The 24,705-nt window shown below is 46.1% G+C and overlaps 11 protein-coding genes across 11 annotated transcripts; 3 read left to right on the forward strand and 8 right to left on the reverse strand. All coding sequences in view use genetic code 12, as the record gives it.

Annotated features, from left to right (window-relative positions):
• Positions 1–145: 145 nt before the first annotated feature.
• Positions 146–2,518, reverse strand: LODBEIA_P60630 (uncharacterized protein; the record flags this gene model as incomplete). The annotated part of the gene is made up of 1 exon (XM_066976465.1): positions 146–2,518. One exon carries the CDS (start codon positions 2,516–2,518, stop codon positions 146–148), a length of 2,373 nt encoding a protein of 790 aa, XP_066833001.1.
• A 384-nt stretch (positions 2,519–2,902) lies between these two features.
• On the reverse strand, positions 2,903–3,538 carry LODBEIA_P60640 (uncharacterized protein; the record flags this gene model as incomplete). The annotated part of the gene is made up of 1 exon (XM_066976466.1): positions 2,903–3,538. One exon carries the CDS (start codon positions 3,536–3,538, stop codon positions 2,903–2,905), a length of 636 nt encoding a protein of 211 aa, XP_066833002.1.
• A 664-nt stretch (positions 3,539–4,202) lies between these two features.
• On the forward strand, positions 4,203–5,522 carry LODBEIA_P60650 (uncharacterized protein; the record flags this gene model as incomplete). Its single annotated transcript, XM_066976467.1, has 1 exon — positions 4,203–5,522. One exon carries the CDS (start codon positions 4,203–4,205, stop codon positions 5,520–5,522), a length of 1,320 nt encoding a protein of 439 aa, XP_066833003.1.
• Positions 5,523–5,629: 107 nt separating this feature from the next.
• LODBEIA_P60660 (uncharacterized protein) lies at positions 5,630–9,901 on the reverse strand (the record flags this gene model as incomplete). The annotated part of the gene is made up of 1 exon (XM_066976468.1): positions 5,630–9,901. The coding sequence occupies one exon, from the start codon at positions 9,899–9,901 to the stop codon at positions 5,630–5,632; it is 4,272 nt and encodes a 1,423-aa protein (XP_066833004.1).
• Positions 9,902–10,323: 422 nt separating this feature from the next.
• On the reverse strand, positions 10,324–10,944 carry LODBEIA_P60670 (uncharacterized protein; the record flags this gene model as incomplete). The annotated part of the gene is made up of 1 exon (XM_066976469.1): positions 10,324–10,944. The coding sequence occupies one exon, from the start codon at positions 10,942–10,944 to the stop codon at positions 10,324–10,326; it is 621 nt and encodes a 206-aa protein (XP_066833005.1).
• Positions 10,945–11,663: 719 nt separating this feature from the next.
• Positions 11,664–12,495, forward strand: LODBEIA_P60680 (uncharacterized protein; the record flags this gene model as incomplete). The annotated part of the gene is made up of 2 exons (XM_066976470.1): positions 11,664–12,203; positions 12,271–12,495. 2 exons carry the CDS (start codon positions 11,664–11,666, stop codon positions 12,493–12,495), a joined length of 765 nt encoding a protein of 254 aa, XP_066833006.1.
• A 231-nt stretch (positions 12,496–12,726) lies between these two features.
• LODBEIA_P60690 (uncharacterized protein) lies at positions 12,727–13,776 on the forward strand (the record flags this gene model as incomplete). Its single annotated transcript, XM_066976471.1, has 1 exon — positions 12,727–13,776. One exon carries the CDS (start codon positions 12,727–12,729, stop codon positions 13,774–13,776), a length of 1,050 nt encoding a protein of 349 aa, XP_066833007.1.
• A 32-nt stretch (positions 13,777–13,808) lies between these two features.
• LODBEIA_P60700 (uncharacterized protein) lies at positions 13,809–16,314 on the reverse strand (the record flags this gene model as incomplete). The annotated part of the gene is made up of 2 exons (XM_066976473.1): positions 13,809–15,916; positions 16,077–16,314. The coding sequence occupies 2 exons, from the start codon at positions 16,312–16,314 to the stop codon at positions 13,809–13,811; spliced, it is 2,346 nt and encodes a 781-aa protein (XP_066833008.1).
• Positions 16,315–17,420: 1,106 nt separating this feature from the next.
• LODBEIA_P60710 (uncharacterized protein) lies at positions 17,421–17,918 on the reverse strand (the record flags this gene model as incomplete). Its single annotated transcript, XM_066976474.1, has 1 exon — positions 17,421–17,918. The coding sequence occupies one exon, from the start codon at positions 17,916–17,918 to the stop codon at positions 17,421–17,423; it is 498 nt and encodes a 165-aa protein (XP_066833009.1).
• Positions 17,919–20,565: 2,647 nt separating this feature from the next.
• On the reverse strand, positions 20,566–22,308 carry LODBEIA_P60720 (uncharacterized protein; the record flags this gene model as incomplete). Its single annotated transcript, XM_066976475.1, has 1 exon — positions 20,566–22,308. One exon carries the CDS (start codon positions 22,306–22,308, stop codon positions 20,566–20,568), a length of 1,743 nt encoding a protein of 580 aa, XP_066833010.1.
• A 526-nt stretch (positions 22,309–22,834) lies between these two features.
• On the reverse strand, positions 22,835–24,562 carry LODBEIA_P60730 (uncharacterized protein; the record flags this gene model as incomplete). The annotated part of the gene is made up of 1 exon (XM_066976476.1): positions 22,835–24,562. The coding sequence occupies one exon, from the start codon at positions 24,560–24,562 to the stop codon at positions 22,835–22,837; it is 1,728 nt and encodes a 575-aa protein (XP_066833011.1).
• Positions 24,563–24,705: the final 143 nt, after the last annotated feature.

The following is a 24,705-nucleotide window of genomic DNA, read 5'->3' on the forward strand; positions in this document are numbered from 1 at the left end:
AAAAAAGAGGTGTGCGAGAGAGAGGAGGATCTGGTGATGATGATATACCGACAGACAGCCGTGTTTGGCCATCAACAATTTTCTAATGTACTCCGATCTTTCTCTATTTGCTGTATTTTTTTTTTGCAATATCTCTATAGAATCATCATACATAGTCGCCATTGGACGTTACATGGCCTAGTGATTTACTCTCTCTCAAGCTAAAGATCAACTCATCGATATCTTTGAAATTTTCGTCATCGCATGCAAAGTTCCTGTGTCTATTGCTGTTAATGTGGTCGTCGAAATGGTCATACTTGACGCGGCAGTTTTCGCAATAACCAGGGGTATGCTCCTTTTCCCTGCGCTCGCTAGTTTTCCTCTTCATGAATATTCGCCTCTTGAGATTATTCAAGTTTTTCGATGGAACTTGAGACCCAATTGGTCCCAATCCGTTCCCCGCGGCACCGACATAGCTGTTCAAGTTTGAATCCATCGAGAATTGGAGAGCGTTGGAAACACCATTATACCCTGAGGCCATGTTTTCCACCGTTTTGGATTGCATGCACGAGGAGTTTCTAGCCAAGGGTTGTCTAAATTCGACTTCATCAAACAAAGTGTCCTCCTCAATCTTGTCGGTACTGGTGCTGGTTCCAGTGAAACCATTAACCGACATGGAGACTCCAGTTATAACATTATGAGAAGCAGCTTTTAGAGCCATCCGGTGGGATTTAGTGGCTTCGAAATTTTTTCTTCTCTTTGTTTTCCTATTCTCGGAGTTTTCATTAGAAGGATCGTACATGAATGGACATTTCCCGTCCAACGTTAGGTTGAGGGTTGGGTAATCGTTGCTCCATTCTTTAATAGCAATCGGTCTCACGGCTTGACTCAAATCATAGACATACAAGTAGTTTTTCCCAAAATAGTGGAAATCGTCACGTCTAGCATTTGGATCTCTATCAGCTGAACCGTAGATTTTTTCCTCCTTGAGTAAATTGTACAACTTGTTTGTTGAAAGCGAGGTTTGCGTGTTGGCGCGAGTATTTACAGCTTGCTCGTCGCTAGTGGTGGTGGTCAATCCCAAGTTTTTCATGAACCGAAAGAGTTTATCATAGTTCCAAACTTTGACTTTTGATCTTGAAACGTTGTAGAAAATGTCATGGGGAGGATAGGCAGTTTTGTCGTCGTAGGGGCGCTTCGATATGATTATGGTGACATTGTTGGCGTAAAAAGGTGCAACTTCACACCCGACATACTTGAGGTATTTCAAAGCTCTCCTATACTCAGCCAGACGGCGATCATGCTGGCCTTCAAAGAAGGCCACCGACTCACGCATGATTCTTTTCCATGACTGCTGCCACTGGTACAATTCTTCTCCCGAGAGTCTTCCATTGGTTTTTTGTTGCTGTTGTTGCACTTGAGCCTTGTGCACTTTTTCCACTTTGTCATGATGGCTGTGATCGAGTTGGTTCAAATCCAATTCCTGAAGGACGGAATTTTGTGGTTTTGCCGTGGGCTCTGGACGAGTCATTTTGAGAGTTTCCTTTTCCTTGAGTCTTTGCTGATTCTGCTGAGCCACGAGTAATCTCAGTTTGAGCGGGCGTTCACATTGCGCTGCCAATTTGCTAGCCGTCGTGGAATCATCAAAACTGGCGATGGGGGCAGCATGTGTTTCGTTGCCAATGATGTTTATCTCTTTGGACAACTGACTTTTATTTATCGTCTCGGGCTTTTGAACTTCATTCCTTTCCGACTTTTCCGGCAGTTTCTTCTCCTTGTCATCTATGCCTGGTTGACCAAATACGTCTTTGTTAGATAGCACGACCGATTTGTGTACATTCTTTGACTGATCTACTAGTTTTTCTTCTTCTTCTTCTTCTTCTTCTTCTTTTTCTTTGTTTTGTTCCCCTTCTGCTCGATTTTGCACCCCACCCTTGTCCAACTCAGCTCTCTTTTCGGGATCTAACGTATTTGCCTCTAGATCAAGCTTTCGTTTGACATCGCGCTCTTTTGCAACCGCGTCAGCTATGCCCAGAGAGTCTCGATCTCGCTTTTTTGAAAAATTTTCTGCTGTTTCAGCTTGTTCTGCTGGTTTTGCAATTGGCTGCTGCTCCTGAGATCCCACCAGATGGGAAGCTCTCTTCAAGAGAAACTGGGGAACGGGCGTGGCTTCCTTCGGCTGTACATGCAACTCTTTCAAGGGACATTCATCTGAGTCACTTGCTCGCACGCTGGAAGCTCGAGAACTTTCTCCTCTCGCGTGCCAGTTACTTTTCTTCCTGGGTGAGTATCTGCTGCCACGTCCTCCTAGCTGAGGTGACTGATGGTTTTTGCAAGGCAGCCCTTGTTTAGTTATGGCGGTGCTGGCAGTGGTATTGGTGACGGCGGTACGTAGTTTGTATGAAGGTGTGGGGATGTTTGCATTGGCTTCTCGTAACGGTTGCCTTGGTCGATTAAGAGACGTGAACTTCTTTGTCAAAACATCACACTCCTTGTTGATTTTGTCGTCGTGAGTGCCATCCTTCTTATCGCACTCCATGACTTGGTTTCTCCTCTAGCCTACCTTGCGTGTTTTTCCCTGTCAGCAACTGTTCTGTATTTGTTGGCTAGAGTCAAGTTGCAGCCCTTTTTGCTGCTTGCTGGTTGGTGCCTCTTTCCCACTGGATGTTGTTAAATGGAATTGGCTGCTGCCAAAAATGGAAGAAAGAGAGACGCGTGAACAAGTCACGTGAAAAAGGTCACGTGCCGTGGTGGTAGGGCAGGCATTTGGTAGCGTGTCGCAGTAGCACGGAGAGGCAAAACTTACATTTGGTAGCACGCAGTAAAAGAGAAAAAAAGAGCCAATGTCGCAAAAATTGTGTTCATATTGGGTGTCGCAGATTGATAAAACACGACAATCTTTGGGGGGGAGGGGGGCGTTGTTTTACAACAATGCAAGAATAGCCAATCCCCACAAGTTGGTCTTCATACCGGGTGCGCTGTTTTGAGTGGTGGGTTGAGAGCTTGGCTGAGCACTGCTGGTGGTGGTGGTCACGGTTATGGTTGCGCTGGTTTGTTGACTGGCGCCGCTACTTGTTCTACCGCTTGCACCACTGGTTTCAGAAGAAGAGCCTCTCGTGGTTTGTGGCTGGGTATCTGTGGCGGAAGTTGCATAGCGCCATTGTAAAAGCCCGGGGACGGTTGAGGCACTAGCTTCGATGGCTTCCAACACTGGCGACACGTTGTCGGCCAAATTGCAGTAGTGGCGACGCAATTGGTCGTCATCCCGAGTTGGCTCGTAATATGTATACGAGCGGCAGTCCTCGATGCAGTCGCTGTATTCGTCAAAGAAATCGTCATTCAAGTTGCAAATGCATCGAAGAAACGTCTCAACTAACGTGTTGTCAGTTGGTGGCTCACCGCATCGCAAGTTCAAAACATATTTAGCTTCTCTGCAATTTTCGCAATCGTCGTGATCGTCGCGAATTTGTTTCAATGAGGACAACCGCGAATCTTGAGCTCCAAGGGCTGCCATTGCGCCAAGTGAAAGCGACGAAACTGTCAACCAAACCTTCAACATTATTTTGGTCCTTTGTTTTATAGCGTTACCTTCTTTTCTTGGAGGGAAATGAATTGGAGTTCAAAAAAAGTAGTCAATTGAGTCGGAGACTAGCTTGACGACTTTGAGTCCTTATATACACAGGAAATGACCCCCTTTTTCAACCATGGTCTTCTACAAAGGGGCTTGAGGGCCGGGGAGAGGCACAAGCACGGAGAGGGGGTGAGATACTAGTTACTAATTTCCGTGAGTACTGAAATCCTTAAATCCTGCGCCTTCATCGGTGGCCACTTCCCCATGCAAAAAAAAAAAAAAAAAAAAGGAAAAAGGTATGATGCGAGAAACAGAGCAGTCCAATTAGATATAAGCTCGACTTAAAATAAGCATCACCTATCATGATCAGGCTGATTTTTTGTTATTTTTCGAACCTTAAAAAATTGACTGATTCTGCTGTCCATTGAGTGATTATTATCTACGGCTGCAAGTTGGATGTTGATTTTTTTGCAACCGCCCGAGAGTCACGTGACGTAACAGGCAACCAATAAGGAGTGAGAGAGACTACCCGTATTTCCCCAGATTCTTTTGCAATAAATTATCATCAACCAGTTGAGATAAACCTCCCAAAAAAACTCAAAAAGTTTACTTTAATTATTGAAACATAGACGATTTTTTTGTCACTGCCTCGATGATCACACGATCTTATCGTCCACTAAGCGCAGGGCAAATACGGCATAGCCTCGGGCATCATCAACAGTTGAGGTTCTTGGCTTCGCGTCTTTCGTTGTTGAGCTATAATGATAAGGAGATCACGGTGGAGATTGACGAAGCCCCCGTGACTTTCAAAAACGTGTTTTTGAGAGACTGCTGCACCTCGCTGGACTCTATAGACCATACTAGTCAGAAACTATTCACCACAGCTGAAGGAGCTACCAACCTCCGCATCAAGAAAAGACCCATTGTTGAACACCTTTTCGAGCCAACTCTACATGTTCAATGGGATAGCAATGGCAAGACGGTGAATTCATCCTACGACTTGTCCTTTTTGATCAAAAACTCCAACGCTGAAAATCGAAGATTGGGGAAATTCTTTGACCATGACCGAAAACTTTGGGATCAAGCCGAAATCAGGGCCAATTTGGACTCGATCCATCATAAATACGATGCATTTTTGCAAGATGAACTGGTGTTTTTCAAAGCATTGCACAATTTGAACCGCTACGGCTTATGCTTCATTGACGAGATCCCTAGACCTGCATTGGACGCGATGGACGAATCCAACGTCCAACTTTGGCCCGTAGCTAAACTCGCTGAAAAATTCGGCTACATCAAAAAGACATTCTACGGCTCTTTGTTTGACGTCAAGAACTTGAAATCCAAGGCCAAAAACATTGCATACACCAACACCTTCCTCCCTTTGCACATGGACTTGCTCTACTACGAGTCTCCACCTGGTTTGCAATTGTTGCACGCGATAGATAATTCAACCTTGGGCGGTGAAAACATCTTTTGCGATTCCTTCTTAGCTGCCGAACACGTGAGACTCCATGACCCGCGCGCTTATCACGCCCTCACCAAGATCCCCATCACCTACCACTACGATAACAACAATGAATATTATTACTACAAGAGACCCTTGGTTGTCGAGGATAATGAAGCCGCGGGCGATGAATTCCCCAGGATTCACTGTGTCAATTACTCGCCGCCCTTCCAAGGTCCGTTTGAAATTGGCGTGACTAAAAGTGATGGTGCTGAGCATTATAAACAGTTTGATGATTTCATTCGAGGTTTCCAAATGTTTGAAAAGGCCATTAATGACCCTAGGAATCAGTACCAGGTCAAATTGCCCGAAGGAACGTGTGCCATTTTTGAAAACCGAAGAACATTGCATTCGAGAAACGAATTTTCCGATGAAAATGGCGGCGATCGGTGGCTCATGGGCACTTATGTTGACGGCGATAGTTTCAGATCGAAATTGAGAATTGGCTATAGAAACATTCAAGTGTAAGTATAAAGAAAATTAAAAAAAAAAAAAAAGCTCCATCTCAGAAATGGTATATTTAATACAAGTAAAAAAGTTGAATGAATTTTTTTTTTCCCATCTATAAAGCTATTTCAATAGTTGTAGCCGTAGTTGTTATACTGGGGAGCTGGTTTACTCTTTTGCTGCTGCAAAGTCTTGAATGTTTGTTTAAAGCCGTTGCATAAATTCATCACCGAGTTATATGTAAGACCTTTCAAGACATAACCATCGGTGATGGTGCGCACGTGCCAGGTGATAATAGGCGTGGTGATGTTCACCTTGAACAAAAGCAAGAAACTGCCCGGGATCTTGTGGTCGTAGCAAAAGACGTACGCGGAATTCTTTGGATTTGCCTTGGTGTACGATTCCAACCAGTCGTTGACCTCGGCAAGCGTTCCTTCTTTGAATTTGGGACTGCGCACCAAATCATCAACTTTGCGTGATATGGCTTGTATATGCTGCACGATAACTTGATCAAGATCGCTGTAGGTTTTCCCTTCAACAATGTATGTCTTGCCGCCTCTCCGGCGCTCCTCCATGAGCAAATGCTGGAACAAGTTGTTGCCCACTTTCCATGTTATTGTGAGATACTCGGGACCTTTAGATGAGGGACGAATAACACAATCGCCCAAGCTTTGAGGTGCCAAATACTCTTCGGCTTGCTTGTAGTTGAAGTTGCGGTACAATGGGTGTTGGATGTTCCTCGTGAGTGCCTTTTTGGCTTTTTCCTTTTCGTGCTCTTTCTTCCAGTCTTCCTCCTCGGCTCGGAAATCCCATTTGCCTTGCTCCTTGTGTATTCGCGGCGTCGATGCACGCTTAATGTCTTCAGGGATCAAGCTCAAGTCGGCGGTAAAAGCGTCGTAAAACACCTCCAAGACAACAGCTTGATACGATTTGCCTTGCTCCACTTCAAGGTCTCTCCTTAACCGGTCTCTGGGGATGTTGCCCAGAATCAACGATGAAGTCACCACTTTGGCCCAGCGTACTTCTGAACTTGGGTCTTCGAAATTCTTGCCCAATTTGACAATAGTGACTGGCACTATTGCGTCCCTGCCAAATGATCGCAGCGTCTCGCCCGTCAACAAGTTGAATGCCTCATGGTCAGATAATATCTTAAAAGAACCTCTAATCTCCTCATAATTGTTAACCAACTCACGCACAATCATCCGAAGCGTCGCGTACTTCTTTTTGCCAATGTCCCGCTCCAACTGTCTTCCGTAATCGTTCAACCCCAAACGAGCAATGTCGTGTTGCTTTTCATCTTTCTTGGCGTTGAACTTGGCAATCACCTCTTCGTCGATATCTTCTTCGTCTAGTTCAAGCACATCGGCAGCAAGTTTCAACGCCAAGTTGTAGTCCTCGGGGTGGATTCTAGTCGCGTCCAAAAGCTCAATCGATGATGCGCTAACAGTTGCACCTTCGTCGTACGGGATTTTCAAAAAAGATGCACAGTTTTGGAAAATGTTCAAGGGGGTCAATTCCAACTCAATTAAGTCTTGCCTAGTGGCCAATCCCGGTATCAACTTGCTTTCCATGTTTCTGAACAAGCCCGATGCTTTACGAGGACCGAAACCAGCAACGTACTGCAACATTTGCGCAAGATATGGGTCGCGCATGGCGGCATTGATGTCTACCCCGATCGAATTAACGGCGTCGACATAAGCCGACTCCAACGCATCCTTCACCATATCCTTAGGGATATACTTCTGGTCGCGGTGGAATGCAAGCGACAAGATATCGTCGCCCATCGAGATATATTCAAGCAATGGGTTTTGAGCGTATTTTGCTACTCCAATGGCATACCTCACCAACGGGGGCTTCTCTGGGTACGCGAGACGTGCTCTCTCGGAGTTTTGGTATAACCTCGCGGTTTCGTCCTGTCCCCAAATAGTCTTCAACAACGGTGGCTCTTCCCCGTCCCGAAACACAACTCCCTCGGTGTTTACAATGACTCCGTGGTTTTGCACAAAGTTTTTGACAATGTCGTACAATTTCTTGGTGTTAGCATTGAACCCGGATACTATAATCACATCTGGCCTATCATTCGCCAAGTTTCTGTCAAAAAACTCCTTCAACTCGCCTTCAAAAGCTTCTTCGTTTTCTCGACTGGACGAGGGGTTATTGGACGATTTGAAAAAATCTCGTGCCTGGCCCGAGTCCTTCACGAGTGCGCCAACCACGGCACTATCGTACTCACCGCGACCGAAAGTTAACGACAACACACTAGGGACAGTGCCCTTATCAAATCCTTCTGGCTTGAAAGGCGCTTGGTCCAACTTTGCAGCAAACCGTTTCTTCACTTCACGTGCAATAAGCCTCTGGCACTCGCGACGCAAGTCCTCCTTGGTGTTGGCTGCCACCATACTGCACAATCTCTGGAACGCCATCCGCAAAACGTGCTCGCGCTCCTTGTTCCAGGCATCGGAAATGTCTGAAAACCCATCAGATTTCAAACATTTAAAGATACTGTCGAACCAACTCTCGAAATGTTCAGTTTCCACTGTAACGACCGCAAGACCTTTCTCCTCGGCCTCTAGCATTCTCAAGAACTGATCCGGGTGTTGGACAAGATCGGCAGGGGTTCTGTTGATGGCGTACTTGATGTCAGCGTAAGGGCTGTAGTTATCGATAGCTGTTCTACCCTTATCGGTTAAAGCAATTCCCACCGATGCATACAACTTGTAAACCGATCTTACTTCTTGTCTGATTTTGGGGTTGTGGAAGATTTCCTCGGCAAAAGTTTTCCGGATGGCATCTCTCGCGGTTCTCTTGTCCTTGAAAATCACGTCAACATCATCAGTTAAAGCCTCAACGATGGCCTCGGGAGTATCCATCGGGTCATCGGTGGCATGAAGTCTGAAATCAGTAGCGAAACCATTCAAACTTTGGTGCTGCACATTCTCGCCGAAATCTTTAGCGGAGATTCCATAAGCCTTGACCCCATCGTACAAAATGTTGGACCTAATACGTTCAAATGTTGCAAATTTAGAGTGTTTTTTGCCCTTGCCCTCTTTCGTTTCTTTTTCTTCACTTTCGGCTGTTTCGGATTCCCGTATCTCCTTGGTAAAGTTGAACTGGATGTAATCATAAATGTCCTGCACGGCAACCATGGTGTTCAATGACCTGATATCTTTTGTCAAATCGTCTTCAATGCCGGCTTTTTCAATCATCTTTTCGATGTTTAACCTCTTTTCGTACAAGGAATGGTATTCCAAGTCCAATTGAACAATTCTCCACAAGTCCTCTTCGTACAAAAGTCTGACAACTTGTTCTCTCTCGGACTCGGGACTCGTGTCAAAGAATAACGTGGCATCTCTTCTATTGGCCCAAATGAAGGGGACCTCAAAAGACTGGCGTGCCACGAGCTCGACAACTTCGCTCACGGCTTGCTTGAATTCCTTCTCGTACTCGTTAAAAGATCCTCGCTTCTCATTAAAAACAATATCGGCCACCCATTCCTTTTCCCGATCTAGCTCTTCGTCGTCCAAGTCGATATAGGTCAAGGCGCTTCGGTATCTCTGGTATCGTTCTGGAACATCAATGATTCTCACCAAGTTGTCCTCTTCGGTCAACATTCGCTCTTTCAACTCGGAGTTTTCAAACACCGCTTCCAAAGTCGTGGGCTCTTCCTTTTCACCCTCGTCGTCCATTGCCTCAGCTTGCGCCTCCAACGCCCATGCGTATTCTTCCCCATTGCCAAACACCTCAAAAAGCTCCTCGAGACTTTTCCTGTCAACGTCGGTTAACTTGGAAGTATCCAACTTCCGTTCTCTTTGTCGTTGTCTCTGTTTCTCTCTTTTCTTTTCAGCTCTGGTCTCGGCATCGACGTCGGAGTCATCTTCCAGCTCGATGAAATCGTCGACATCATCTTGGGGAATGCCATCGACATCGTCAAGGTCTTCGCCTTCGCTGTTTTCATCCTCGGAGAACATATTGTGCAACCCTTTTCTGAAGTGCTCCTCGCGATTCTCTTCTGCTGCGCCAAAGTCTCCGCCGTCTTGCGCCTCCTCGGGTTCATGTCTACGCTTCAAACGCTTAAACTTTTGCAGGCGCGATGGTTTTTCTCCTCTGTTTTCTCGAAGTAGCTCAAGATCATCTTCGTCCAACGCATCGGCCTCTTCTCTTTCTCTTTCCCGTTCTCTTCTTCTTTTCCTGTGTTTCTTTCGTCTTGTTGTCTCGACAGCATCTTCCTCGTCGTCCACGATGAACCCTTCTCTGACTTTTTGTATGGCCTCTTCATCCTCCTCGTCGTCATCCTCCTCCGAGGAGTCTGTCGCGGACTCGTTTCTCAAGTCATCCCCCTCTCCCTCTGACTGTGATTGTTCATCGAGTCTGTTGTCGATTTCCGGCTCTTCTGCAGACATTTCTTTCACCACCCTGAATCACTTCTAATTTTTTCTCTTCAAAAAGATCCAGCCGAGCGTGTCAATATATATGTATATGGTAAAGCTTCAATTTAAGGAGTGAATGCCTTTCGGGGGAGAAAGAATGACTAGTATACGCTTGAATATACCAGAGTATATGCAAATAAAGTCCTTGATGTGAAAAGTTGGTGGTTGTATTTTGGAAGATTTTCCAACTGCTTGTCGCAGTGTACAATTTACATTTCCACCAGTGTCGTATTTCATTGTCGCGGATAATCTTGGACACTGCCTACATTTGCGAGATGCCTGATACTACTTATACACTATTGTCACCACCACGGCCAACCACAACTGCCCGGTTCACTGTCCACAGCCCACGGTGTGTTGAACATACCCATGGCATCCATTGAGTGAATCTAGGTTTACTCTTTTCCTTGGTACTGTCGGTTCAATTTCAAGTTAAACTGCTTATTCCTCTCATTGATAAAAGCGTCCACTTGCTGAAGCTCATCCTGGCGACCACGTCTCTTTTTGTTGTACTTTCGATCTCGCGACTCCTTCACGGCAAGGCTGAGTCCCCGTTTGGCCTCCCGCGTGGGCTTATTATAATTATCAGCCAGTTCTCCATTCGATCCGTTTTCACCCAGCGTCTCCGCCTCGTTCCCGTCCTTTTGTAGCTGGTATGCCGCCTTGTCGATCTTGATGTTTGCTATCTCCTTGTAGTACGAAGCTTCCGCTAGTTTGTTGAAATCCAAGGGACCAGCCTTGGCCCGCTTCTGCCGCTGGGCCCACTTTTCACATTCCTCAATTGTGTACTCCATTGCCCTTTGAGCGTCGCTGAGGCCGTGCTTGTCGTCCGGAGGATGATGTTGGTCCAGGTTGGAGCCGGGGTCGGCTTGCGTTCCCGAGTGTTTCTGTCGCCTTAGTTCCAGCGCAACATCGATCTTGTTTAGTTTGATTGTTTCGCGACGTTTCGCTTTTAGTCGCTCGAATCTTTCGAGAAGACTGGACCTTGTTGACTGTGTGTTGTTTTCACTTGTCATTAGTGATTACCGCCGCAGGAATGTGTCAGGTGTGCTGTGTGTGGTGTAAGGTATGTGGTACTCTTTGATGCCCATTGTAAACCCAGTAGTGGTTTTTTTTTTACGGTTGCGCTTTCGGAGTCTTTGGATGTGCACCCACGAGAGGCTGCAAAAAGCCCTGATCAATAATTAATGCAATGCTGTAAATCCGCTCGGTTTAAGTCCCAATTCCTGACACAGACGTTTGATACAGCCTAACCCCGTAAGCGAAATCTGATCTACGACGTGTAAACATGGTAATCTTTAGGTTCGTGGGGGGGAGCTAGGGGGCGGGACGGACCAACAATGAAAACCGAAGACGGATGAGCTTTTCCTTCTCCGCAGGTACAGAGTGCTCATCCTATTGGATATGGGGCACTCTATCTCGTAAGTAGCACATGGCCCCTTGCCAGTGCCTCTCCCTAGATCGGGTTTCGACCCTTCGCAGTCTAAGAAGGTTGGGGGCGGAGGGTGGCTTTGGAAGGAAGGGAGCAAAGCGGATATAGTTCGGGATAGCGCGGCAACTCGGACCGATCATCACCACAATCTCTGGAATATAAGAATGCACAATTTCCCTCCACTCCCCCCCCCCCCCTCTAGAGGTCCGAAAGTCAGGGTGAGTACCAAAGAGAGTTTTCCATTAGATTGTATCACCCCTCTCTGTATCGAGTCTACCAAAAACTCAATTGTTACTAGTTGACATGTCCCACGATTCAGCGCAAACAAAGGAGCAGAAATTCCACCAGTACATCCTCAACTTGCCCAAGGAGAAAAAAGATGCCATTCGGGGCAAGCCTCGGGAAGTGTTGAAAGTCATCGACGACTATCCCGAGTGGTTCATGGACATTGGCCCGGAAAAGGGCAAGTTTATAGTCGAGGAGATCAGAAAGAAGAAACCCAAGGTCATGATTGAACTCGGAGGCTATCTCGGTTATTCTGCGGTTTTGTTCGGCAATGAACTACTCGAGACCCCCGAGGCAAAATACTACAGTTTTGAGGCAAACCCCGAGTTTGCCAAGATTGCCACCGATGTCATTAGTTTGGCTGGGTTATCCAACAAGATTGAAATCATTGTGGGCAAAGCTAGCTATACTTTGGTGAATTTAAAGGAAAGATTGAGCGGTAAGTCTGGGTTTAAGCCACTTGATTTCATCTTTATTGACCATTGGAAGGATCTATACGTGCCCGATTTCAGAGAATTGGAGACCTTGAATTTCATTGCCCCGGGCACGGTGATTGCCGTACGTATATACATTCCACTACTCCTCCCCTTCCAGTTTCCTCTTACTAACTAGCAAACCATTCTAGGCTGACAATGTGATCACTCCTGGTGCTCCCGAATACATCAAATACGTGAGATTATCGCCCGAGGAAAAAAAATCGTATAACCAGGAAAACCCCAATCCAAATGGTCAAGAGTGGATCGGTAGATGGAACATCTTGTACGATACCGAGACCGTTAAATTCAAATTTTCCAACGGACGGGAGGACGGCGTTGAGCTCACCAAATGCTCAGACTACCTTACTGGCTAAGAATAAACAAATCCGACCTCTTGTATAGTTTTCTTTATTTTTTTTTTTGTTTTGTTTTAGGAACTCATTGGCAATACGAGACGTAACTCATTCTGGTTACCGTGAAAAGTCCTCTCTGGGATATTGCGCTCAACTTACGTATCACGAACCACCCTTTTTCCCTTTTTCTTTTACTTTTAGAGGGTGGCCACATTGCAAGGACCTTGCTCCCCGTACTCATCCCCTAGACAAATGACCGATTTGACTCCGCAATTCAACCAATGCGTCGATATAGTGACTTCGGAGATAAAACCCCCTGCTCATCCGCTAGACCATCACACTAGTCAACAGGGCTACTTGATCAAGGACACGTTCGCCAAAGAATGCCGCGAGTTTTACGCAGTGCTAGTCGACCTCAACCAGTTCATCACCAAGATCAAGACTGACTATCTAGCGATCTCCGAATCCAAGGCCAACTCCATCACCAAGGACAAGATCGACGAAGATTTCAATTTGAAAATACAGCAGTGTTTTAAGAAACTCGCGGTGCTTGAGTCGTATGAGACCAAGCGACAGGAAATGGTGAAGCTGATCTTACCCAGCAAGAGGCTATGGTCCGTTTTCACTAGCACTGGCAGTGGAGGAAGTGATGAACAGCTGCTATATTTTGACACTGTTTGGAGGCATAGGAAGCAGATTCTCCGATTCTTGATGGAGAGCTTGACGTTTGTCAGCAAGAAGTTCGACAAGATGCAACGCAAGCGGTCGCTGCGTGAACGACAGTTGAACCTGTTGAATTTCCAAGATATCGATGAGGATGACGATATCTTGAATGTCGATTTGAACAGCGCGTCGGAACCATTCTTGACGAGTCTAGATCTGATTCTGCAGGCTGTTGGCGATGATGATGACGAAGAACAAGTAGAGGAGGATCAGAGTTATGATGCTGCGCTGGAGACGCAGGCTGGAATGAGCCAGCAGCAACTACAGATGTTGGAAGAGGAGAATAAGGAGTTGTTGAACTTGAAGAATACCCAGCTGAAGCAGGTCGACAAGATCCAGCACTCAATCATGGATATCATCAATATTCAGAACGAATTGAGCTTCAAGTTGCAAGAACAGGGAGATCAGATCAACAATTTGATCGACTCGCACTCGGAAGTAGAGATGGAGGTTGCTGCTGGTAACAAGACGTTGAATAAAGCAACCAGGTCGAATAAAAGAGGATCGAACCTCTTGGTCATGATCTGCGTCATCCTCGGTTGTCTTTTGGTCATTATAGATTTCTTGAAGTTTATATAGCAAGACAAACTAGCTCATCAGTTATTTATTTTTCACTCCAAGGAAAGGACTTGACCGGCGCCGATGGTACTTCCTTGCCTCCTAATCACGATCCTGCCTAGTTTGGCATTATCTTTATACGTTGTCAAGGGCAAGGATTCGCCTCCATCGACCTCAATCTCAACAATCGCCGTCTGCTTGGAAGTGAGATGCAAAATATTCTTCTTCTTTTTCTGTTTGGTCATTGAGGAGTTAGTCGTGATTTCAACAATCCTGGAGATCCGGGCTGCTGCTTGAGTACTGTTCCTGAATAGCACAAACGGCATCCCTACCAAGAGCGGTTTGTCCATGTTGAATAGATGCAACGATGCCGTGAATTTCTTGACTGAGCTTATGGGCGATGCAACTGTTTTGGCTACAACGTCTCCAACTCTTATCGGGTCAACTGCCTCATTTGACAATTGACTGGTTTTGAAATGGAGGGTGACCAACTGGCCGCTGATTGCAAAATCAACCGCGGTTTGAGCAACCTTGATCGACTGTACTTGCAAACTTTCCTCGCTTGGGTATGCAATAACGGTCTCCCCAGATTGGATGCACCCACTGTTGATTTTGCCAATCACTTTGAGTTCGCCTTTGTCTTTGTAAACATCGCTGACAGAAAGATAGAATGGCTCGGCGTGGATTTGGTCCCTAGACGGTTGCGAGTCAAGCGACACCTGTTCGAGATACTGGCCCAACGTGGGGCCCTTGTACCAATCAAACTTCATTGGTGTACTCGTTGTTGCAGAGGCATTCCTCTTAACAACGTTGTCACCGGTCAATCCAGAAATAGGCACAAAGTCAATCTGTTCTGGCTTGAAATCAACATCGGGACTCGTCATGTACTCCATCATTTGCTCTTTTATCGCCTCGTACCGATCTTGGCTCCAATCTTCCTTGTCCATCTTGTTAACAACCACGCAGATCTTTTCCACGCCCAAGTTCTTGGCCAAGATTGTATGTTCTTTTGTTTGTCCGTCCAACGCAAAGCCAGCTTCAAATTCACCCGTGATGGAGTCCACCACGAGCAACGCGAAATCGGCATTGGACACGCCGCTGACCATCTGCGGCACAAAGTCCTTGTGTCCCGGTGCATCAATGGCTGTGAATTTCGTAGATTCAATTTCGAAATCGGTGGCACAAATGTCGACTGTGACCCCGTGACTTCTCTCCTCCTCAGTCTGATCCATGATCCAAGCTAATGCAAATGAGCCTTTGCCCAATCTTTCACTTTCTTTAACCAACTTGTTCACCGTTTTTGCATCAACGATGCCAAAGTCAAAGAGAAGCCGGCCCATTAGTGTCGATTTGCCTGCATCGACATGGCCAATGACCACAAAGGACTTGTGAGGTTTGGCATAGCTTGGGTTGGTCGCTATCTCCCTTGCCACGTCAATTTTCTTGAACGGTTTTGTATCCTTGAGTTTCGGGTTTTTCTCCTTGGCGGTGGGCTTGTTATTATTTTGCAGTTGCTCGTTGATTTGCAACTTGCCCACGCCTTCAAACGCTTGCTTTTGAGCATTGAGCACTTGGTCATCTGGCGATGGTTTGATAAAGCTCTCTTTACTGGCAGAGATCTTTTCTGTTGGGATATCAAAGTTAGTAATGGGCTCAAACAACGAATTATATAGTCGTCTCCTTTTCTGTTCATTCTCGCTAGCGGGCACGAGCAGTCTATCGGGGAACCAAAACACCGAAACACCTTCACTGGGAGCCGAGATGGTCATCATTGAGTTGTCGACTTGGATATCGTATGAGATTGCGGGAACCTTGAGTTTTTTCTGCTCTTGCTCGAGTTGAGACGCTGTTGAGGTATCTACTGGAGCACGCTCTGTGCGTTTGCGGTTGAGTATAGAGGGAGTTGACTTTGATAGCAGGCTTGCTGCGCTCGACGGCACACCGCTGGTGAATTGGTCTAGGATTGAATGGCGCCGGTCTGATGGCGGGGCTTGTCTAGATCGAGATCTTGCCAAGGCTGCAAGTTTCGACAATGGTTTCCCCGGTGTAGAAAGTCCATCGCTGCCCTCGTTCCTTTCATTTTTTTGAATATTCCCATCCTCTAGTTGTTGCTGCTGCTGTTCCAACTCCCGCTGCTGGGCCCTTTGCTTCGCCAATTGTGCTAATTTCGACATGAAGCTGGAGTAACCACGGTTTCAAAAAAGTCGGTGTGCTCTCTTTTTTCCATTTTTTTATATTTTTGTTTTTTGGCCAGTGGCGAGAAAGTGACGTTTGCTACGAGATGACTTTGGGGGGGTTTTGAAAGAAGATCCTATACATACTTGGCTTGAACTTTGCCTTGAGCTCCTCGATCGAAGGTTCTAGTTCAAAGTAGTTGAAATAAAGCGCTTCCTTGAGATCTATCTCGGGTATCTCAGGGTTGTAAGACTTGAGCTTAGATTTGAGATGTGCGAGCTGCTCGTGCATGAGGTCGTATTCGTCGTTTGCGAGCTTGTCCTCGTCGAATTCATCGACTTCATCGTGAGACTGATAATCTAGCTCGTCTTCATCGTAGTCCATTGCTTTTGATTTTCCTCTTTGGTCGACTTGTGCTGAAACAGAAACTTCAATCAGGGACCAGTGGTGTCTACTCTCTGATTTTTTTTTGTTTTTTGTTCTTCTCTCCCGCGGCAACTGAGGGAGTGGCGGGAGCCTGCGCAATTGGCGTCACGGTTGGGATCATATGGGGGGAACGTCTCATTCCCAAAAAAAGTAAAATAATTAAAGATTTGGAGTTTGGAGGGAGGGGGGGAGGTCAACGGCCATACCCGTTGGACCACCGATGGGGGGGGAGGGGGAAGCTCAAGTTCATTTCCGTGTTTTTCACGGATGAAAAACGAGTTCAGTTGTTGGCATGGCCAGTCCTTTTCTGCAAAATTTTTCGCAGTAGCCACTCGCTAAACTCCGGTCTTTTTTTTTTATAGGAAGTTTGACTTATGATAGAGGGGACACATCTCTTCATCAAGAGGAAGAACAAAGTCCAGGTAACAGTTCAAGGGGGCTAGGATTTGGCTAGAGTGATAAAAAGTTTATGCGGCGGAAACGTTCTTCGGCCGTTTGAAACTCGGCCGAACTCGAGCAAACTTGTACCAAAACACAAAACCCGCGCCGCTCTTCTTCCTCCCCCCAGAGAAGGATACATCATCATCACAAACAACCATGCAAAGGAACTTAAGAAACATGGTGACATCAGCGTCTCTTTCTCAGTCTAGAAGCCCGGCTGGGCTCGTTGGTTGGTTGGGCCAGTGGTTCAGAATGCGAGACCCGTATATTTTCTCTTCAGCCCTGCCGAGGACTAACAAAACTCTTTTTGCGAATAAAGGCGAAGAGGCTATAGCCGGTCGTATTTGACTGCGAAAAAATACCATGGCAATCTAGAACACATGCCACGTCTATCGTGATGTCATGTCGAAACCAAAAAATGGGGAAAAGGAAGAGCTCGAAGGAGTCGCGAGGTTGTTAAAATATTGTGCAAATATCAAATTTACTCTATAAAAAACGATATAAAACCTGTAACCTGGTAAAAAAAAAAAAAAATTCGAAAAACACACTAAAAAGTGTTGAAGAACTGAATTCAAGGTGGTGGTCGTCGTAAATTAAGCATGTTTTTTTTTGTTGTTTTTTTTTCAGCATTGGACGTCCAATGGTGAAGCGTCGGGTGAGGTACATGTGTTGGGACTGAGTCGAGGCGACGAAGGTCCCGAAAAGCTGCCGCTCAAGTCGTAATGTGCCAAATTTAACTTGACAACCCCAAGAGCATCGTCATCGACTTGGTAATCTCTCTTGACGATCTCCAATTGCAGATTGCCAATAGGGAGACCATGCAAAGGGCCAATGGTGGTTTTAGTGGCTGCGAAATAACAGTCCAAGAACCGCGCCATTGCTAATGCTTCCACGATTTCCTGTTCGAGTTGTGCGGAAACCTGGGTCTTGGTGTTGATGATCAAGTGTTTCTTGATGAATGCCGTTGTTACTTCCGACGACTTGTATTTGCCCACGGCTAGTTTTGCAGCTAGGTAAAATGGCGGAAGCGACGTTATGATAAATTCCTTTTCTGAGAGTAGAGACTCGTTCAAGTACTTGTCGTCTGCCAAGAGACCGAGGAAATGGTGCAAGTCAAACATCGAATCGGCGATTGGCAGGTGTTACGGTTTTTTGTTGATGCTGGTGATTATAGTGTTAGTGTGTTAATGTGTCTATGTGTGGTAGGTCAATGTCTGAGATTTCTTATGGTCCGCCAGGAAAGACTAATAATTCGGAGTTCCACACAGAGACTTTTATATCTTGCTTCGACTGTGGATGGTATGAGCTTGATGGAACATAGGGCTCTTCTTTTCTTCCTTCTTCTCTATGGGTTCTACAAGGTTATAAAAAGATGCCAGATATGCACCTTCGATTACGTATCTCCTATGTCATTGCATATCTAAACCCTCGTTTCTTACCAAGGGGACCTAATACCCGCGATGTTACTTACAAGTATGTAAATGTAATTTGCACCCAATGCGCAACTTTGTCCGCGATAGCAAACGTAAAAATCTTCTGCTTGCCTTACCCCCGACACCCCCGGCCTTCGCCCGAACAATTATTCTCGCGGGAAGGGCTAAGAGACCGGCCCAATGTCCCTGATTTCGCTCTATCTAGCATGATCTTATCCCCAGAGCACGCTGGAAAGTGTCTAATCTCCTCACGGCGGTGATTTGAAAAAGTTGCGTCAAAACAGCAAATAGAGAACCAAAAAAAAAAAAAGGTCCAGAACAATTTCCTGGAAAAACACCATGGACTCTGGACCAATCGTAGCCACATTCGTAGCAAACACTTTCACGTTTTCCTCCACTTCAAACTCACCCTGGATGAAGTCACCAGATCCACCACATTATCACGAATAGTCAAAAGCTTAAAAAAAATAGCGCTGGAAATGGTGCGGTAAGCGTTGCGGTGGGTAGAGATAACCGCTTTTTTTTAGTTTGCAAGCTTTATGTTTGACGAGGCAGAAGTGTAGGAGTGTGCTCCATGTGCGAACAAACTTGCTGCATCGGCCGTCAACAATAGTAGTTGCTTGGTGGTTCTAGTCTACAAAAGAATCCTAAATTCGCCAAAATATCCCCGCGATACATTTTTACGTGGTGCCTTGCAGCTGATCTCTAAAGGAAAGAAAAGGGATAAAAAAAAGAAAGTAGGGCCTCTTGCGTGGAAACCGGAATGGTTGGTGCGTTGCGCGTGGAGCGTGGTGCCGAAACTTGGAACCAGACGACACTTCCGCGACGTTTGTTTGGCAATTTTATGCTTTTGTTTGGTTTTTAAATGGTTTTTACAATTTTTGGTAGGGTTTTGGGGTTTGATTTTGGTGTGGCGAATTGACCGGTGGATGGGCCATGTAGCAAGTTTCGACTTACGTGGGTGTGTTTGTTTAAGCCTCAGGCTTTTCTCCTGTTTCTTCTGGACTAATCTGGTGATTCTGAAAAATTTACTGGGTATTTAGTCCTGCGTAAACTGGTGAGCAATGGTGGTTACTTGTCTACATTTTGACGTGGGGGTATTTGGTTTGGTTTGGTTCTTAAACTGTTTTATAGTCAAGGGGTTGCAAGAAATGGGGAGGGTCTTTTTTTTTATCCTTCTTCTTCGTCCATGGTTTTGCTCATGTTTAAGTGATCCGTGAGCTCTCACGTTTGAGCCGGCGATGGTGTTCCCTTCCTTTCCTTATATATATCCGTGCTCAGTGCAACAGAAATGCGTATTCATGATGAAAGTCCACCACGGCCATGGCATCACCAACTTCCGTGCTTGCATTCAGGCAAAATTAAAAAAAAAAAACCACGTTCCGGATGCTGGTGCTATTCGCCACGAATCTTTTAAGCTTCAATTTTATTATGGATATCTGGTCTTGGTTTTTTTTTTTTTTTGCCAAAGTTGGTGTGGTTTGGAGTCAGGACTAAGGGTTAGCTTTTGGCATATTTCCATGTGTTGACTACTTCAAGAACGGAATATTCCGAACTTCAACGCCCATGGCAAGAATGCAAGTTTGCAGAAACACCAAAATTAAAAAAGCTTAAATGGGAGGAGGTGGTCAGAAATCCGCCATGGTGATAGTGTATGACGGAAATGTCAGCTGGGAGGCCAGGGTTACAAACACTTCCTTCTAGTTCTTCTCCGGTTCCTGTGCGGACGACATCTCCATCAAGTTACTGACGATTTGGGACACGTGGAACAAGAGGAGACCAACATGAACCGTTGGCTTACAATTTTACAGTGAGAAAGTTTTCAGGGTCAAGTCCAAGGCATCCCCTTCGTCTTCCAGCTGCACTGGTTGGTAGAGGATCTTGCTGCCCCCAGGGAGGGTGTTGGTAAATCCGGTCTACGAAAGTTGACAAGTGTAAAAAAATTAAGATTTCGGCAGGTGGGCCTATTGGAAATCCAACTGGAGACAACTCGTGCTGCGTGCATTTTCCATCGCTATCACTATTGTTGGACAATCTAGAGAAGCGTATGATGCAAAAATGGAGCAACGCAAATTGATAATTACTAACCCCCTTTGTTAGAGAGTACTTTTAATTTCCCCTTGTTTTGTAAGGTTTTTCATTGTCATTAGAGCCACCGCACGTGAGGAAAAAGCCTAGATATCTAGATTGCTACAACATTTCAAATGTGAGCCCTTCGTCGACAGATTTCCGGCAAAGCGTTTGAATGCATTTTGGCAAAGGAAACCAATAGCAAAGTTCTAGAACCAAAAAAAAAAGAAAAAAAAGGACAAATGCAAATGCTTACGTGTTTATGCTAATGCTTCAACAAATCGACCCCAAGTAAATCAACAATTGCTTTTCCGCCAGCAACAACTTCTTCGTCAAAGTACCGTCTTCCGCTCAACTGCAATGCAATGGGGGCACCTTTGAAACCCTGGGGATCGTACGACCTATTCTCCAATTCCTCCATGCCGTTTCTAAACTCAAATTTCTTATCCTCCTCGGTCCAGACATCCACCAGTGGATCTTGTCTCAATCCAGTCTGAAACACCAAGCTGGGGAAATCTAATAAATTGTAAATGATGGTGTATGATTCGTTGTAAACCTCTTCAGATTTGGGCGCCACGTTGTTGTACGCGGGCCCCAAGATGAAGTCAATCTCGTTTTCCACCATCCAGTCGGAATACTCTTCCCTCAATCGGTCTCTCTGCGCGTTCAACTCACGATTCTCGTGCGCGGTGTGCATCTTGGTTCCTTCACCGGCGTTGAGGTACCATTTCGTCAATCTGGGCAACGGTTCACCTGAAGCTGAAAACAAGTCGCGCAACTCCTTGTTGCCATCGGCATTGTACAATTTCATGGCGGTATCATACGCGAGCTGACTTTTAGTTGGCACAAACTCGATTACTTCAGCACCGGCAGATTTCAATTTCGAAACGACGTGGTTGAGTCCACGTGTGATTGGTGGGGATACCCTCACTACCCCGTCATCTCTCACCACGGCGATTTTCAAATTGGCTATTTTTGGGGTTGCAACCTCTCTCCATTGCATGGGCAAGCTCCATGGATCCAAATGCCATGGTTCGCCGTTGTTGATGTACGCCTTCATGAACAAATCTATATCGTCAATCGTCCTCGCCAAGGGCCCAAGCACACCAACGACACTTTCTTGTCCGCTTTCGCCTCCAACGACGCCTCGTCCACTGATTCTCCGCGATGTAGGCCTCAATCCATGGCACCCAGAAAACGCCGCTGGCGACCTGATGGACCCACCGATATCGGATCCAACGCCAACTACACTGCCTCCAAAAGCGACAATGGCACCTTCACCCGAAGATGAACCACCACTGGAAAGAAGCAAATTGTAGGGGCATTTGGTTAAACCCGTGATGTTGTTCCCGGAGTCCAAGTGCAACAACGCCTGCGGCTCATTGGTGCGGATGTAAAAGACACCGCCGAGGTCAAACAAGATCTTGGCTGTCACCGAGTCACGTGCCATAATGTTGTCCAAGAGGGCCACGCAGCCGACATGCCCGATTCTACCTTTTAACGCAACGTGCTCTTTTAAGGAAATGGGGAGCCCGTGCAAGGGACCCACGGTCTTGCCGTCGTTTTCCTTATAGTATGCGTCCAACTCCTTGGCTCTTTCCAAACCTTTGTCGATAAACACCTCGACTGCGCAATTGGTGAATTGGTGCGCCAAGATTGCCCGTTTGGCAAACGCCTTGAACACTTCCACCGCGGTCCATTCGCCGCTGGCGATTTTCGCCACGATTGCCGGGCCTGTCGTGTCGGTGATTTCAAACTCGTGAGGCAGGAGCAACTTGGCATCGTACAAGTAGGCCACGGCATCAAATTGCTCCTCGATGAGCCTATCGATCGGTTGCGGAAGCTCCGTCGTGAGTTCCGGCGGTATGGCGTCAGCTAGTCTTTTTCTGTATGCTTCTATCTTGGGGATCCATTCTTGGAACTTCACGGGGTCTTCGTACCCTGAAAGATCATCCTTGGTGAGTAACGATTGGAAAAGCTTCTCGGACTGTGGGTCAATTGATGGCATATCTTCTTTTTTTTTTTGTTTTTCGAATCTGGGGGAAAGAGGGAGAGGTCAAGCTGCTTAATCTTGCATCAACTTGCTTATATTATACAAGTAGACAGTTGTTGTGGTGGTGGTAATGGCAATGGTAATGAAATTTTTATTTGAAAAAAAAAAAGGTGTCGGTATGGACTTGGGAGTTCTTTATAGAAATATCGAGGGGGGGGAGGGGGGGGGGGCTGCGTTTTAGGTGGTGACGAATCGGGAAATCCTAAGCGGGAAGATGCGCTACACAAAATCAAGCCTTAGCGGGTTACGATTTCCATCGCAGGGCCCGTTGGTTCACTTTCCAATTGACAAGAGTCTAGTTTATCGGCGATAACAATGACAATTCGAAATGTTAAAGTCAGAATGACTAAGGAAAGTGAGGAAGGGGTTGAAAGGAGAATTGAAGAGAGAGTTGTAAGGAAATGGGAATCATTAAATCTGTTCAGTTCTAACTCTATTCTAACTCTATCTAGTAATAGTAGTATTAATTGTTCATCTAGACCTAGTTCTTGAGCAAATCCACCTTCAAGATGTCGTCAACTATAAGCTTACTAGCAGCAACAACCTCTTCGTCAAAGTATCTTCTACCAGTCAACTGCAAGGCAATAGGTGCGCCTTTAAACTCATCAGGCTTGTAGTTTTCGTTCTCCAACTGCTCCAAGTCAGATCTGTAGGTGTAGTTCTTGTCCTCCTCGGTCCAGACGTCCAACTCGGGGTCTTGTTTCAACCCAGTTTGGAAAGACATGGTTGGAAAGTCCAAAATGTTCCACAATGCAGTGTAGGACCAGTTGTAGACTTCTTCAGAGTGAGGGGCAACGTTGTTGTAAGCTGGCGACAAGACGAAATCCACATTGTTGGCCACAAAGTAGTCGTTATATTCGTTTCTCAAATTGTCTCTCGTCATGTTCAACTGTCTGTTCTCGGCGACATTGTACATCTTGGCGCCATCACCATAGTTCAAGTTCCACTTGGTCAACTTGGCCAAGGGCTCACCACTTTTCTTCAAATAGCTACCTTGCATGTAGTTACCATCACAGTTGTACATCTTGTTGATAGTTTGGTAAGCAACATCGGTTTTTGGGGGCGTAAACTCAAGGATCTTGACGCCGGCTGCTTTCAATTTCTCGACAACTTGGTCCAACCCACGTCTAATTGGAGGCGAGACTCTCACCAATCCGTCGTCTCTAATCACGGCAATGGTGAGATCCTCGGCTTTTGGCACTTCAACCTCTCTCCAAGGGATTCTGTTGGCCCAGGGATCGTAGTCCCAAGGCTTACCATCGTTGATGTAGTGTTTCATCCAAAGCTCGATGGCGTCAATTGATCTAGCCATGGGCCCAGCAACGGCGGGGACGGATTCTTGTCCTCCAAGAGCAGAAACACCACCCAACAACGAGATTCTCTTTGTAGTTGGTCTCAACCCATGGCATCCCGAGTAAGCAGCTGGTGCTCTAATTGAGCCGCCGATATCCGAGCCGATGCCAACAACGCTACCACCATAAGCGCAAATGGCGCCTTCACCAGAAGAGGAACCACCACTCGATAATAACAAGTTGTAAGGACATTTAGTCAAACCGGTATAGTTGTTTTGCGAGTCCAAATGCATAAGAGTTTGAGGTTGGTTGGTTCTAACGTAAAAGATAGCTCCCAATTTACCCAAGAGTTGAACACTAACGGAGCTTTCTTCGGCAATGTTGTCGATGTTGGAAACAAAACTGGCATGGGTGATGTGGCCCTTGTAGTTGATGTGCTCTTTAAGGGAAACGGGGAGCCCGTGTAATGGGCCCACGGTTTTGCCGTGTTCCTTGTAGTATGCGTCTAATTCCTCGGCTTTTTGCAAACCGTCATCGAGCATAAACTCCATAGCACAGTTTGTGAAAGCGTGGGCCAAAAGGGCACGCTTGGCAAATGCCTTGTAGGTGTCGACTGCGGTCCATTCCCCAGAGGCAATCTTGGCTAACAAGGTCTTGACTGGTGCATCTGTGTATTCAAACTCTTGAGGCGTGAGTAATTTTTCCTTGTATAGATAGTCCACCGCGTTGAATTGCTCCTTTTGTAATTCCTCCACGGCTTTGGGTAAAGTGGCCGTGATTTCTGCTGGGACCGCATCTGCTAATCTCTTTCTGTAGGCCTCCAACTTGGGGATATACTCTTTGAACTTGTCGGCATCCTCATAACCGGCAAAGTCCTCCTTGGTGAGGTGTGCTTCGAAAAGAGCGTCAGCTGACATTGTTTTTTTATCTTTTTGGAAATTTTGGGGGGGGGGGGAGTTTTGAAAACAGAGATTTCAAAAGTCCAAAAGGGCAACGAGTGGTGGATTCTGTTGGAAAAGAGATGAACAAGAGGATCCTTCAACTTATAAACCCTCCAACC

Source organism: Lodderomyces beijingensis (genome assembly GCF_963989305.1).
Source record: "Lodderomyces beijingensis strain CBS 14171 genome assembly, chromosome: 8".
Taxonomy (NCBI): domain Eukaryota; kingdom Fungi; phylum Ascomycota; class Pichiomycetes; order Serinales; family Debaryomycetaceae; genus Lodderomyces; species Lodderomyces beijingensis.